At 42.4% G+C, this 13,751-nt stretch overlaps 1 protein-coding gene and 1 long non-coding RNA gene across 2 annotated transcripts in view; both read left to right on the top strand.

Annotated features, from left to right (window-relative positions):
- Nucleotides 1–4,755, top strand: part of LOC126992916 (synaptotagmin-12-like) — a 25,794-nt gene extending 21,039 nt beyond the window's left edge. The window contains exons 4-6 of the mRNA XM_050851751.1: nt 555–689; nt 2,464–2,583; nt 4,561–4,755. Coding sequence (XP_050707708.1) covers nt 555–689; nt 2,464–2,583; nt 4,561–4,755 — 450 coding nt within the window. The remainder of the gene's footprint in view (nt 1–554; nt 690–2,463; nt 2,584–4,560) is intronic.
- LOC126992911 (uncharacterized) lies at nt 4,756–6,588 on the top strand. The gene is made up of 2 exons (XR_007747158.1): nt 4,756–4,819; nt 6,416–6,588. It is a non-coding gene; the product is annotated as an uncharacterized LOC126992911 (long non-coding RNA).
- Nucleotides 6,589–13,751: the final 7,163 nt, after the last annotated feature.

A 13,751-nucleotide genomic window follows, 5' to 3' on the forward strand; every position in this document is an offset into this window, starting at 1 on the left:
ATGTTTTGTAGAGACGAGATTGTGGATGTTAGATATTAGATGTTAGTTAGGATGTTGGATAATGTTCCGGTTTGATTTGATAAGTGATTCCTTGCCTTCATTTCTCTAGTTTGTTTATAGTGTAGAGACGAAGTTGTGGATGTTGGATATTAGATGTTAGTTAGGATGTTAGATAATGTTCAGGTTTTGTATATAGTGTAGAGCTAAGGACATGGATGTTAGATATTAGACATTAGTTAGGATGTTAGATAATGTTCAGGTTTTGTATATAGTGTAGAGCTAAGGACATGGATGTTAGATATTAGACATTAGTTAGGATGTTAGATAATGTTCCGGTTTGATTTGATAACTGATTCCTTGCTTCCATTCCTCTAGTTAGTATATAGTGTAGAGCTTAGGACGTGAATGTTAGATATTAGATGTTAGATAATGTTCCGGTTTGATTTGATAACTGATTCCTTGCTTCCATTCCTCTAGTTAGTATATAGTGTAGAGCTAAGGGCGTGAATGTTAGATAAATACAGGTTTAACTGATACAAACTCTTCCTCCCCAGCGCGGCGTCGGCTACGGGGAGATCATGTTCTCGCTCTCCTACCTCCCAACGGCGGAGCGGCTCACGGTGGTGGTGGTGAAAGCGCGCAGCCTGCAGTGGACCGGGGACAAGACCACCGCGGACCCCTTCGTCAAGGTGCGTTAGCTGTCCACGGGCTGAGCATGTGGACTCGTGATTACCTGTCTGTACCCTCCTGAAAAGTGTCTTACTATACATACTTACCTACCTGTATATATATTTTTTTCTCATATTCTTTTCTTTTTTTTCTTCTCTTCTTAATTCGCGTTTTGGATTGAATTTTCCAACTCTATTAAACTCAAATTAGTCTATCTTCTCTCTACTTATTCCTTCCTTTCTCTTCCTCCTCCTCCTTTATCTTTCCTTTGCTTCATATAATGCCATCCTTTACCTCTCCTCTCTCTTTCCCCCACACACCCATAGTACCCTTCCTGTGAGTGTGTTTGCCAGTATATCTAGTACCTCTTCATTTACATTTTCTTATCTCTTATTCCTGTTTTTGGATTGATTTTTCCAACTCCAATACACTCAACTTTGGTCTTCTTTCTCATTATATTTACCTCTATTTTTTTCCCTCAATTCCTGTTTTCTGGGGAATTGATTTTTCCAACTTTATAACACACAAGTTTGGCCTCCCTTCCCTGTATAATCTACCTCTTCATTTACTTTTTTCCCTCAATTCCTGTTTTGGGGGGGTTCATTTTTCTAACTCCAGTACACACAAGTTTCATCTCCCCTCTTTGTGTCACGTGGCCAGCCTCAGTCTGTTAGTGGCATTGTTGTGTTCTGTTGTCAGGCCTATGCTGCTTCCCCTCACTGCTCCTCCTGATGAAGGTTGCTCAAGCTATTATGGTTGATGGGTGGTCATTTGGACAGCATGTGGGTCTTGAGGTCACCCCAACCACTGCCTCCCCACCTCAAGTTAACCTTGCCTTACTTTCCTCATAGTGTAACTGGTTGTCTTTCCTTCCTCCCATAAACACAAACTCTAGAAGCCCTTACACTCACTGCCTTCCCTGGTCATGTGCATACTTAGGTAAATGAGTTAGGATAAGGAGAACAGAAGGAATGGAATGATGTTGAGAGATTAGAAGAACAGGAAGATAGGAAAGGGAAGGGAAGGAAAGAGAAAGGAAGGGAAGAGAAGGGAGTGGAAGGAAAGGGAGGAAAAGGAGAGAGGAGGGACAGAAAGGGAAGGGAAGGAAAGAGAAAAGAAGGGAAGGAAAGGGAGGAAAAGGAGAGGGGAGGGACAGAAAGGGAAGGGATGGAAAGAGAAAAGAAGGGAAGGAAAGGGAGGAAAAGGAGAGAGGAGGAACAGAAAGGGAAGGGAAGGAAAGAGAAAAGAAGGGAAGGAAAGGGAGGAAAAGGAGAGAGGAGGGACAGAAAGTGAATGGATGGTAAGAGAATAGAGTTGAAGGAAAGGGAGGAAAAGGAGAGAGGAGGAACAGAAAGGGAAGGGAAGGAAAGAGAAAAGAAGGGAAGGAAAGGGAGGAAAAGGAGAGAGGAGGGACAGAAAGGGAAGGGAAGGGAAGGGAAGGGAAGGAGATGAACATGAGCTAGTACGTCTTTCTTCTCAAACACACTTTCTACTTGCACTTAGTACACTTATTTTCTCAACTGAACACACACACACAAACACACACACACTCCATTAACTCCCCCTAAATCAACAGGATAGTTTATTATGTCTCTCCTTCTCCTTACACACTCATTGCCTCCCTTGAACACCTTTGAACACTCCAGCAAACCCCCTCTAAATCAACAGGCACCAGTAACTCTCCTTTAAATCAACAGGCTGGTTTAGTATGTCTTTTTCCTTCCCATAAACACACTCAATGCTTCCCTTGAATATAGAGATAGATACCCATGTTAATCCCCTTCATTCCATCAGGTATACGTGCTGCAGAACGGCAAGAAGGTGATGAAGAAGAAGACCAGCGTGAAGAAGGACACACGCTCCCCGGTCTTCAACGAGGCAATGATCTTCAGCGTCCCTGCACCGGCCTTGCATGTGAGCGGGACGGGGGGACAGGAGGGAAGGATTTAGGGAGTATAGGATGAGGACAGGAAGAACAGAGTGAAGGATATAGGGGTTACAGAATGAGAGTAGTAGGATGATAACCACAGCCTAACTAGCCCCATAATACCCCCAAGAAAAAGAAGAAGAATAGAAGGAAAGAGTTAAAACATATAGAATGAAAACAGGAAGAATGGAGGGAAGCATGTCAAGTTAATCAGTTGAAGCGTTTTGGATTAGAAGAACAGCAAGAATGGATTTTTTTTTTTATACAACAGAAGAGTGAGCACAAGGGCTACAAAAAGTGTAGAAAAAAAAAGCCCGCTACTTGACACTCCTGCAACAGAAGATAGTATAGAGTAGCCAAAAGAGAGATCAGTTTCGGGTGGAGAGGCGTCTTGATGTAGAGAGTTGATTAGATGGAAACAATAGGTATGGAAGAAACGTCTTGTGGATCCTGTAAATCATTGTTCCTGAGTGACAGTTAAGATGCAGAACCAAACTACCAAATGTATAAAAATAATGGAGCTTACTGGATACTTATTGGGTGAGACTAGGAAGGCTGTTGAGTTGATAGGGTGCATGGGGTGAGATTAGGCAAACAGGAAGAACGGAAGGAGAGATTTAGGGTTGATAGGATGAGAGGATTAAGATGAGACAGGAAGGACATAATGGAGAATGGAAAAGGCTGTTGATAGGGTTGCATGGATGAGATTAGGCAAACAGGAAGAACGGAGAGATTTAGGGTTGATAGATTTAGGGTTGATAGGATGAGACAGGAAGGATTGGAGAATGGAAGAATGGAGAAAGGCTGTTGAGGGTGCATGGGGTGAGATTAGGCAAACAGGAAGAGCGGAAGGAGATTTAGGGTTGATAGGATGAGAGGATTAAGATGAGACAGGAAGGACATAATGGAGAATGGAGAAAGGCTGTTGATAGGGTGCATAGGATGAGATTAGGCAAACAGGAAGAACGGAAGGAGAGATTTAGGGTTGATAGGATGAGAGGATTAAGATAGACAGGAAGGACATAATGGAGAAAGGCTGTTGATAGGGTGCATGGGATGAGATTAGGCAAACAGGAAGAACGGGAGAGATTTAGGGTTGATAGGATGAGAGGATTAAGATGAGACAGGAAGGATGTAGAGAGTTGATAAGATGGAAACAATAGGTAAGGAAGGATGTAAGGTTTATTGGGTGAGACTAGAAAGGCTGTTGATAGGGTGCATGGGATGAGATTAGACAAACAGGAAAAATGGAAGGGAAGATTTAGGGTTGATAGGATGAGAGAATTAAGATAGACAGGGAGGATGGAATGGAGGATGTAGAGAGTAGTGGTTGAATGGGTTGAGAAGATAAGGAGAAGAGGAAGAAGAGAATGACTTGACAGGTTAACTTGTAAGGATCAGGTTAGATATAAACAACTTTTCTTTCTAATTTTTTGCAGACATTTAACCCGGTAGTAGCGGGGATCATGTTTCTTAATGGTCCCTCCAAGCGAGAAAAAAATCACCCCTCACACAAACCATTTCATAATATATATCAAAGCATTTGTGATCGGCTTATGTATCATCTATTTTGGTGGGTTTATATCTTGGCACAAATTTGGCCCATCGCTGCTACAGGGTAAAGCCACAAATTTGGCCCGTTGTTGCTACCGGGTTAAAGATAAACACTTTCTGCTTCACTCGCAGCTGCCCGGGGACCAAGGTTATATACAGAGCCTGGACACCACACCGTTATATAGACTGTCCACTGGAGATTTTTACACAAAACTATTTATTGTTATAGTTTCACAAGATGGCAGTTCTTGGCTATGTTAAGAGGCCTGGCAGTGGGTCACGTAGATAATACTGAAAAACAGCTTGAAGTGGTAGCACCTTGGGGAATATCATTGTGCGTCAGTGAGGGCTGTTGTCATGCCACACTACTGACCTGCCACTACCTCCACTGACCCAACTTCCCTCCCCAGAACATCCAGCTGCGCGTGACGGTGGCGGAGCACAGCAGCGACGGAGGCCAGGCGCGCGCCGTGGGTCATGTCATCGTGGGCACGCAGGCCACGGGCAAGGCACTGTCCCACTGGAACCAGATGATGTCGGCGCTGAGGAAGCCCATCGGCATGTGGCACCCCCCTTGCGTGTGTGGCAGGGTGAAGGACCTGTAATGTATAATGCCTGTCTTAGCTGTGACGCACACACTGGACTCTGAGCACTTGACTAGCGGTTATCGTAAGTAACTATGTAAGTGTACAATTTACTACATCACTAAAGTCAGACATCACTGTATGCATTCCTACTGTCTTCGCTGCCGACTCAAACTGTACTATAGAGGAAACTTAAGGGTTGTGGGGCGAGGCAGGATGCCTAGGAGGAGCATTAGAGGTGGCACTGCGCCGTTGTGCCAAAATTAGCGGTTACTACAATGTGGCATTAATGGGCTGGGTTAGTGTTGGGGGTGCCAGGTGGGGCTGAGTGCCATGAAGAAGTGAGCTATTTTTTATTAATATCGTGGAGGACTTGAAGGTCTGATCTCAATACTCTTTGTAGCCTTGTACTAAAACCTCGTGGCCCTCGGCATGTTCAGTGCCATGAAATTTCTTACTAGGAAACACTGAGACAGAGCAGAGTAATAATAACATACACTGATCTACTAACTCTATATTGTTCTAACATAATAACTGTACACTGTTCAAATTCAAACAGTGTGACAGAGCAGATTAATGGCATGACATTGATCTACTTACTTTACATTTTTCTAACCTAATAACTCTGTATGCCGTTCAAATTCAGGCTCACGTTATAGGAATTTCAAGTCCCTAATTATTGCACAAATGCCTTTTTATGTGTGAGAAACATACAGGCAAAGATTGAGTCTTAGTATAGTTGACACACCCCTGCAAGCACTCACCAAGAAAGGAACATAATTCACCTGCAATTCTCTTGTAAATCTGTTGGAAAGAATGATAGAAAGTGCTTACAATACTCCGTGTAAATTCAGTGATGCCTTCATAAGCAGGTGGTCCTCAACACACACCTGCAAGCCATCAGAAATCATTTTAGTGATAACGATTCACATTTTTAAATATCCGCCATCAATGTTTGTTTTGGTCTGGGGTGAGAGCAAGCAAGGTTGTGAGTCTTGATCTGCCACCAACCTCACACAGAAATCATTTTACCTCTTTGACATTTATAAATATCTGCCATTAATGATTGATTAAGTTTTGAGTGAGAGGACAAGGTTGTGAATTTTGTAATTAGATGAAGCTTAGACGTGATCCACACTGTCCTGAAACAAGCGTTAGCGCAGAGGACCTTAACCACTTGAAGACCAGCTGAGGGAGGAAGGCAAGGCAGCAACTATCATGTTAAGCAGAGAGATTACTCGAAGATTTTTTTCATCATCACGCTGTAGTAAAACTTAACTAATTGCAAACCTGTATGACTGTGATAGGTCATTGAAAGCTTTAATAGAGACACAACTAACATAACTAATGGTACTCTTAAGCTGTGGGATGTAAGGGCCTGTCTCGGGCGTTGGTGTGACCTTTGCTGGAACTTAGTGACACTGTTCCTGGGTCAAAACAACATTGTCACACTACCAAATATTATTATTATTATTATTGAGTAATGGTGTGCAGGAATTGAAATGTCTTGTGGTCTGCCAAGGCTTGAAGATTGTGTAAATCATTGTTCCTGATTGAGAGTTACGATGCACAACTAAACTACCAAATGTGTAAAAATAATGGAGCTTACTGAATGTCCAGCAGGCAGACACTCAGGCTTGTGTGTGTCAACAGTTCTTTTCAACATTTTTCTTACTTCCAGGTTTTAGTCCATAATCATTTGGCCTCAGACTCGTGTCCAGGTTTCCTTCCTGGAGCAGAGGCTCGGGCTGCTGACAGGAAGCCTCAGAGGACCAGCTGTGAGGCCGGGTGAAGGGAGGCAACACTTGTATAATCAAACATTAAATGGACTTCAACATTTTCCTACTTACTAATCTCAAGTGTTTCTCTCACCAGCTACAACTTGTCATTTACATTTTCCGGCAAACCTTCCCATTTTGAATTCCCTGCGTGTGTGTGCATATATGTGTTCAAAATGCATCTCTGTCTGCAAGACAAAACACAACAGAAAATTAATGAAATACAGAGAATTAGACACACAATCTGCAGTACTGTAATCACAAATTCATTTAACAAAGTTTTCTGCTGGGCAAGAAGGTCCAGGGGATAAATTTCTGGCAGGAACCAGAACTTGCAGAAGACACTTCCAAACAGGTCTGGCTGGATCCAGGACCTGTGACGCTGTCTGATCAGGCCATGATTGATTCACAGCTAATCCTTCCTGCCTGTGTTCTACAAGATGACAAACCCTGACTTAACTGATGAGTGTAGTTGGCAGGGTTACATAGTGTATGAAGGACTACATCAGTTTTAGGTTGGGAAAGGCAGGATGGTGGCTATGTAGGCAGTCCAGTTTCCTTAAGAGTGGGCCAAAACACCTTACAGTGTCATGCAGGTGGTTGTACCATTACCCTTACACTGTATCAGCACGGCAAAATTAATAAAACTGCCGCTGCGTATTATATACGCATTATAAAATTATGTCTGTTTACATGTCACCAAAAAAGAGAATTCAGCATGTACAGATACAACAGGCTCAATTCATTACATAGTTTCAACTAAAAAGCATTGATGGACTCAATAGAAAATAATTACAACAGAAACAGTTGGCTTTTGTTTTGTTGTGTGTATGTGTGTGCCTGTACACATGTAAGTGACCTGACACACTGACAAAAAGGAAGCTTTTGCTTAAACCTTGTGTCTCTTGGCTCTGCCTTTTGCTGCTCAACATTTACCACTTCATACCTCACCTTTTCCACCACCTCACCCTCACCCCCTCAACACCACTCACACACCACCTGTCCCTCAACACCCTCAAACCCCACCTGTCCCTTAATACTAATAGCTGGCGTCACCCACCACCACTACCACCTTCAACACCACTCCCTCACCACCACCTTATCCTCCCTCAACACCAATCATCATCATATCAGTACCCCTCATACCAGTTATCACCATTCCCTCTATTTACAAGCCTCAACATAACACTAACTTAATCTTCCTCCCACATTATACTAAGCTTATCTTCCTCTCTCATTAATATAATCTCGCCTTCAAAAGATTATTACCTTCCAAAATACACTCCTACACACCTCTAGACTTAAGTAAATATATAGGAGAACTGCAGTATGGATGTTATTAAGCAAATTTGGAAACATATATATTCAGTGTGTTGTCCTGAGGCAGGGTGAAATGTGCTGTGTTCTGACATGTAACCTGATGATGTACATACTGAGTGTCGAGGGATGTGTGGGCCGAGAGGAGGGATGTTGGGCTTGCTGCTCAGGAGGATAAGAGTTACGTGTTAGAGTGTGAGACTGTTGTTAGCGGTGAGTCAAAGTGTGAGGTAACAGGACAGGTTATGAAATTATTTGTACAAAACAGTGTTGTAAATGTACTGAACTAGATGTCAGAGGGGATGAGTGAAGTTGAGCTTGCTGGGAAAAGCTTAGGAAGGGTAATGTGAGCTGTTAGGTGGTAAGGAGCCTGTTATTAGCGGGGAAGTCAAAGTTTATAAAGTAACAGAGCAATGGTCACGAGTCTTGTAATGTAACACCACCGAGTGCCAGGGATCGAACCCAGGCCTTCTGAGTAGAAGTTTGGGTGGCAAACCACCTGAGCCACAGATAAGCTAAAAGGTCACAGCAAACAAAAGTCAAATTGAAAACAGGAAGTGTTGACCAATGAAAAGTTACTGAGGAGTGTTTGAATTGGGTGGGATGAATATGGCAGTGTTTATGTGGGAGAGTACGAGGCAGTGGTTGATATTCCTGTATTTTTAGAGGACAAAACTGAGGTGTTACTGACCTGAAAACCTGTCTTGTGTTGTGTTCTGTCACCTCAGATGCTTGGAACTACTGAAAATGGATGGGTGAGGCAAGGCAGTGTTAATGAACATGATAGAACACATGACAATAGTTGATATTTCTGTTTAGAGGACAAAACAAATGTGTCACTGACCAGAACGCTTTCCCGTGTTGTATACTGTCACCCCAGATTCTTGCAGTGTGGGACAAACTCTTGGTCTCGCTGCACCGCCGTCTGGTCCCGTTGTTGTGGCGTGGTGTCTGTACTGTGTCCTGAGCACGCCTGATGTCTGACGCTGCACCCTCATTGTGTGTGTGTTCTCCTCCTGCAAGACGTGTATATCATGTTTACCTATGTAGTAATAGTGTTCATATCATCAGTGTTTCTACCTTTACGTACCTTAATGTTTGGATATGTGCCTACGACAATTTTCATGAGAGGAAAGTTTTATATATATTGATTCACCTGTACAAACTGTGGTGGTGGTGGTGAGGCGGTGGCAGCGGGGGCTCTGTGCAGGCCCAGTGTGTGCTGGCTGCATCCGGGTGGCCCAGCGGCCTGTGTGTGTGTGTTTCCTTCCTCCTCTTTTGATAACCAAGACTGTGGAGGCAGCGGTGGAGTCTTCACTACACAGCACCAGTAGTCAATGATCAAGTTTGGTCTAACGCTAAACCTTTACTTGTTATTGCTATTGTCTGAACAGCTCCTGAGTGATGCAACAAAGATGTGCTAGAAATCGGTGGACATTTTTTAAATCAGTCCTCATCTTTTTTATTCTTTTACCTTCACAGCACAAATGAGTTCTCTTAGCTGGTTTGAAGCAAACAACTGTGGGAAGGTATTTTCTCACATACAAAAGTTTTGTTCATAATATATATATATTAGGCACTTGCCAATCCAGACAACTTTTTTCCAGCTTCAAACACTTCAGATGAAAGCCACTGATCCGGCAGCTGTCCACTCACGGCTGGAGTGTGCAGTGACAGGTGTGGCGCAAAGCCTGGGAGAGCCGTGTGCCAGCAGGCCTGTTCTTCCTTTACACTCTCCTGCTTTCTTATTATTGGGGTTTATCATCTGGGTTGTCTCTGGCACAGGGTCAAGCAGAGTACAGTGTAAAGATATAAACTTAATGGCATAAAAATATCTAATAAAAAATTAAAACAACAAAATTACTATGGAAGCCCCCAGAAGTTTTGGTTAGGTGATGTTTGTACATTGTTGTTAAAATCTCTGTAAAACTTGACTTTGGGATTGCCTGAGGCACTTGTTGGGGCGAGAACAGGCTGTGTACATGGCTGGCAGGACACAAGTGGATGTCACGGTGCAGACTCAGGCACGTCTGGCTTAAATCCTCACACTGTTGTAGACACACACCAGAAAGGTTTTATTTCTGGGAAATTCAGAAAGGTCTTCTCATCACACATTTGAAACCTCAAGGTTCAGCTGTGTGTGTGTGTCTGCACAAACAGTTGTTTCCTGAGAGGTGACGTGTTTACATTGCAAGATACTCACCAAAGATGAAAACAACAATAGCAGTGATGTGCACCAACATGAAAATTACCTAGTATATATTTATGTAATAGCTGAAACAAAATGACAGTGTTTAAGTAATAAAATAAGACAGTAAATACAAATAATGAATGTCTATGAAAGTCTCTGCCTCACCAGCATGAAGTGAGCCTGACAAACAAATTTAAAATTATACATTTCAGTCTACTCTTATTCTTCTGTATACATAACAATAACAGGGAAGGTGACACTTATTACTGAAACAAACTCCTTTACCTTCCCAGTGAAGAGGACACTTTAGGACTTGCACCATACTGCTGCACACACAGCCCATATCCTATAGTCACCATACACCAGACTGACCCAGAAGCCCAGCCCCCTCTTATATACCCAAGGGAGCTGATTTGCTGGATGACAAGAGCTTGGAATTAGGAGTGAATGAGAGAGAGAGAGAGAGAGAGGAGGGTGAGGGAGGGGGTGAGGCTTCAGGACCAACTTTGTGTACCCTGACTATGGTTTGTTTTGCCACTAAACTATGATGAAGTAAATATTCGATGGTTGAGTATAATTACTTTTAGGAGCAGAGCTTGTGTTGGTGTTGTGTGTTGGGGCTGGCATACACATTTAGGGAGTGGAGACAGTTGCTTGTGTTCCGAGATGTATATTATTGGCCATTCAGGGAACTAAATGTGTATATATGGTAAGTGGAGGATACGATTATATTATATTCTAGTCATGGAGTGCCACATTATGTTACAGTGGACCCTCTGTTTAATGCAAGAGAGATATCTAAGGAAGTCAAGCTAAATGAAGATGTTAGTACAGTCCTGCCTCGGTTTACGAGCTTAATTTGTTCAGGAATTTTGCTCGTAAACGAAAAATCTCGCAAACTACAACTTTTTAAATTTTTTTTTATTATTTATTTTTTTTTACAGCAGAGGAGACAGTGCAAGGACATAAAAAAAAAGAAAACTGATAAAAAAAAAGCCCACTACTTACTGCTCCCGTAATTGTATTGCTGAAAACACAAAGATCGCACACTAGAGCACAAACGTAAGCAGACAGGAGCGCGCGAGTGCTACCTCTGTGAGTGTACAACGTGGACTGAAACCCCATTCACATAGTTTTCCACTCTGAGCGCTCTCGCCTTACAGCAAACAAAGGAAGCCCACGCTCACATCTATAACTTGTACAAACAGGATGCTCATACACCAAGTCACCACTCGTAAATCAAGGTATTTTTTGGTGAATTTTTTGCTCATAAATCACAACACTCGTAAAGTAAGGCACTTGTGAACCGAGGTATTACTGTATTTCCAAGGGATTTCAATGGGAGTTAGTGATTTGGGAACTGGTGGAACATCTTTGTATATGTAGGTATGTGTGAGTGTGTGTGAGGAAGTCGGTTCAAGGGCACACTATACAAAAACGCTTAACCCAGTAGCAGCTATGGGCCAAATTTGTCGATTTACCGTGTAGCAACGGGCCAAATTTGTGGCTTTACCGTGTAGCATGACGGGCAAAATTTGTGGCTTTACCGTGTAGCAGCGGCAGACCAAATTTGTGTCTTTACCGTGTAGCAGCGACGGGCCAAATTTGTGCCATGATATAAACCCCACAAAAAAGATGATACATAATCTGATCACAAATGCTTTGATATATATTAAGAAATGGTTTGTGTGAGGGGTTATTTTTTCTCATTTTTCTCGCTTGGAGGGACCATTAAGAAACATGATCCCCGCTGCTACCGGGTTAAGAAGAGGAAAGAAGAAGAACCGCACTAAATGGAGGGTCCACTGCATTGAGGTTATGGTTACGACAACCCTTCCTTCTTCGTTGTGTGAATGTGGTGGTGGTGGTGGTGGTGGCCTCGGTCGGACAGCCTGGCGTGACATGCTGTGGCATGGCGTGGCATGGTGTGGCGTGGTGTGGCGTGGTGTGGTGTGGTGTGGTGTGGCGTGGAGCTCATGTTACGCCCTCGCCACGCTGCCGGAAAAAAAAAAAATTATATATATATATATCCTACCATGAATTTTTTCCTGAGTCTTTGACAAATTCACCGTTCACAGGGATTTATAAAGCGCTTTACACAAAGAATCTCGAAAAAGAAAACCAATGATGATAATAATAATAAAAAGTGTAATATCTTATTTTTCTTGTAATTTATATAGTTTTATAGACAACTATACGTATACTATATTACAGACCTGAATTTATATATTTTGCTTAGCCATATGTACTATACTACTACATGATTGTAAAAAAAATGAGAAGAAAAAAAATATTACGTCACACAGAACCATGTAATTTTTTTTCGTAGCTAGTAAACTCGCTATACATCCCAAGGCCTCTTTACACCACAACCTTCCCTGGCAAGTCCCGCATGTTACCCAACCAGGCACAGAAAGGCAGTGTGTACAGCTGCAAACATAACTATGGGTTGTATTATAAGACATTTCGTCACCCAAGCTCACATATTTGACAAGACTTTCGTAAGAGTTGTGGGCATTTCCAGTAGTTTGATGACCCTGGTGGTAGTCTGACCCTTCTTCTGTACCATGAACCTGAAGAAACACTCATTAGAACCCGACTGGCCCCCTCTTTGACCTTTAGAAATAGCTGATGTGAGAAGCGAAAGACTTATAATACCGACCTATATGTCCGACTTACTCTAAAACTCATTGGTGGAAGGAGGAGAGCGTGAGGTAAAGGAAGAAAGGCGAGGAATGAAAAGAAAGGAATTGGGGAGGTACTGGTAAGGAAGAAGATATAATAGAAATACAGTTATAAAACAATAGTCTAACTTACCCTAGACTGATGGGTAGAAGGAGAGTAAGAATTGAGAAGAAGGGAACTGTGGAGAAGGGTGAGAAAGGATGGACTGACGAAAGGAAGAATGACGTACCACATGCAAAAGAGAATGTAAAAGAAATACAGTCATAAAACAATAGTCTAACTTAACCTAGACTGATGGGGAGGAGAGTAAGAAATGAGAAGAAGGGAACTGTGGAGAAGGGTGAGAAAGGAATGACAGAGTTGGAGATATGGATTGACAAAAGGAAGAATGACGTAGCACATGCAAAAGAAGATGTAAAAGAAATAGTCATAAAACATCAGTCTAACTTACCCTAGACTGATGGGGAGGAGAGTAAGAAGAAGGGAACTGTGGCGAAGGCTGAGAAAGGAAGGAGAGAGTTTCAGATATGGATTGACAAAAGGAATGACTGAACACATGCAAAAGAGCTAGTCATAAAAATATCAATCCAACTAACTTTAAACTCCAAACTCATGGCATAGAAAGAGAGTAAGCTGAGTAAGGAAAAGAAGGAAGCTGGGGATGATTTACCACGTGAAAAAAACTAAAATCACAAAAATATCAGCTGAACTTACTCTAAACTCATACTCATGGATAGAAAGAGAAGCGGAACTCACCCTCCTGAAAGCTGCCTGTCTTCAACTACCACCAAGAACCTGAAGATTACCCACGCGCTGACTAACAAACCTTATTCTGATTGTACCTTTGAAGTGGATGACCCAGGGCAATATATATCAGGTACGTAATAAAAGGATCTCCACATGTACTGCGGGGAACAGAGAAACAAATAATACTAATAAATGAGTTGAGTGAGTTATAAATAGTGAATATTATGGTATATATAAGAACATAAGAACGTAAGGAGTCTGCAAGAGGAGGAACTAAAGCCCTATTGACATCCTCACTA

Source organism: Eriocheir sinensis, unplaced genomic scaffold (assembly GCF_024679095.1).
Source record: "Eriocheir sinensis breed Jianghai 21 unplaced genomic scaffold, ASM2467909v1 Scaffold519, whole genome shotgun sequence".
NCBI classification, from domain to species: Eukaryota; Metazoa; Arthropoda; class Malacostraca; order Decapoda; family Varunidae; genus Eriocheir; species Eriocheir sinensis.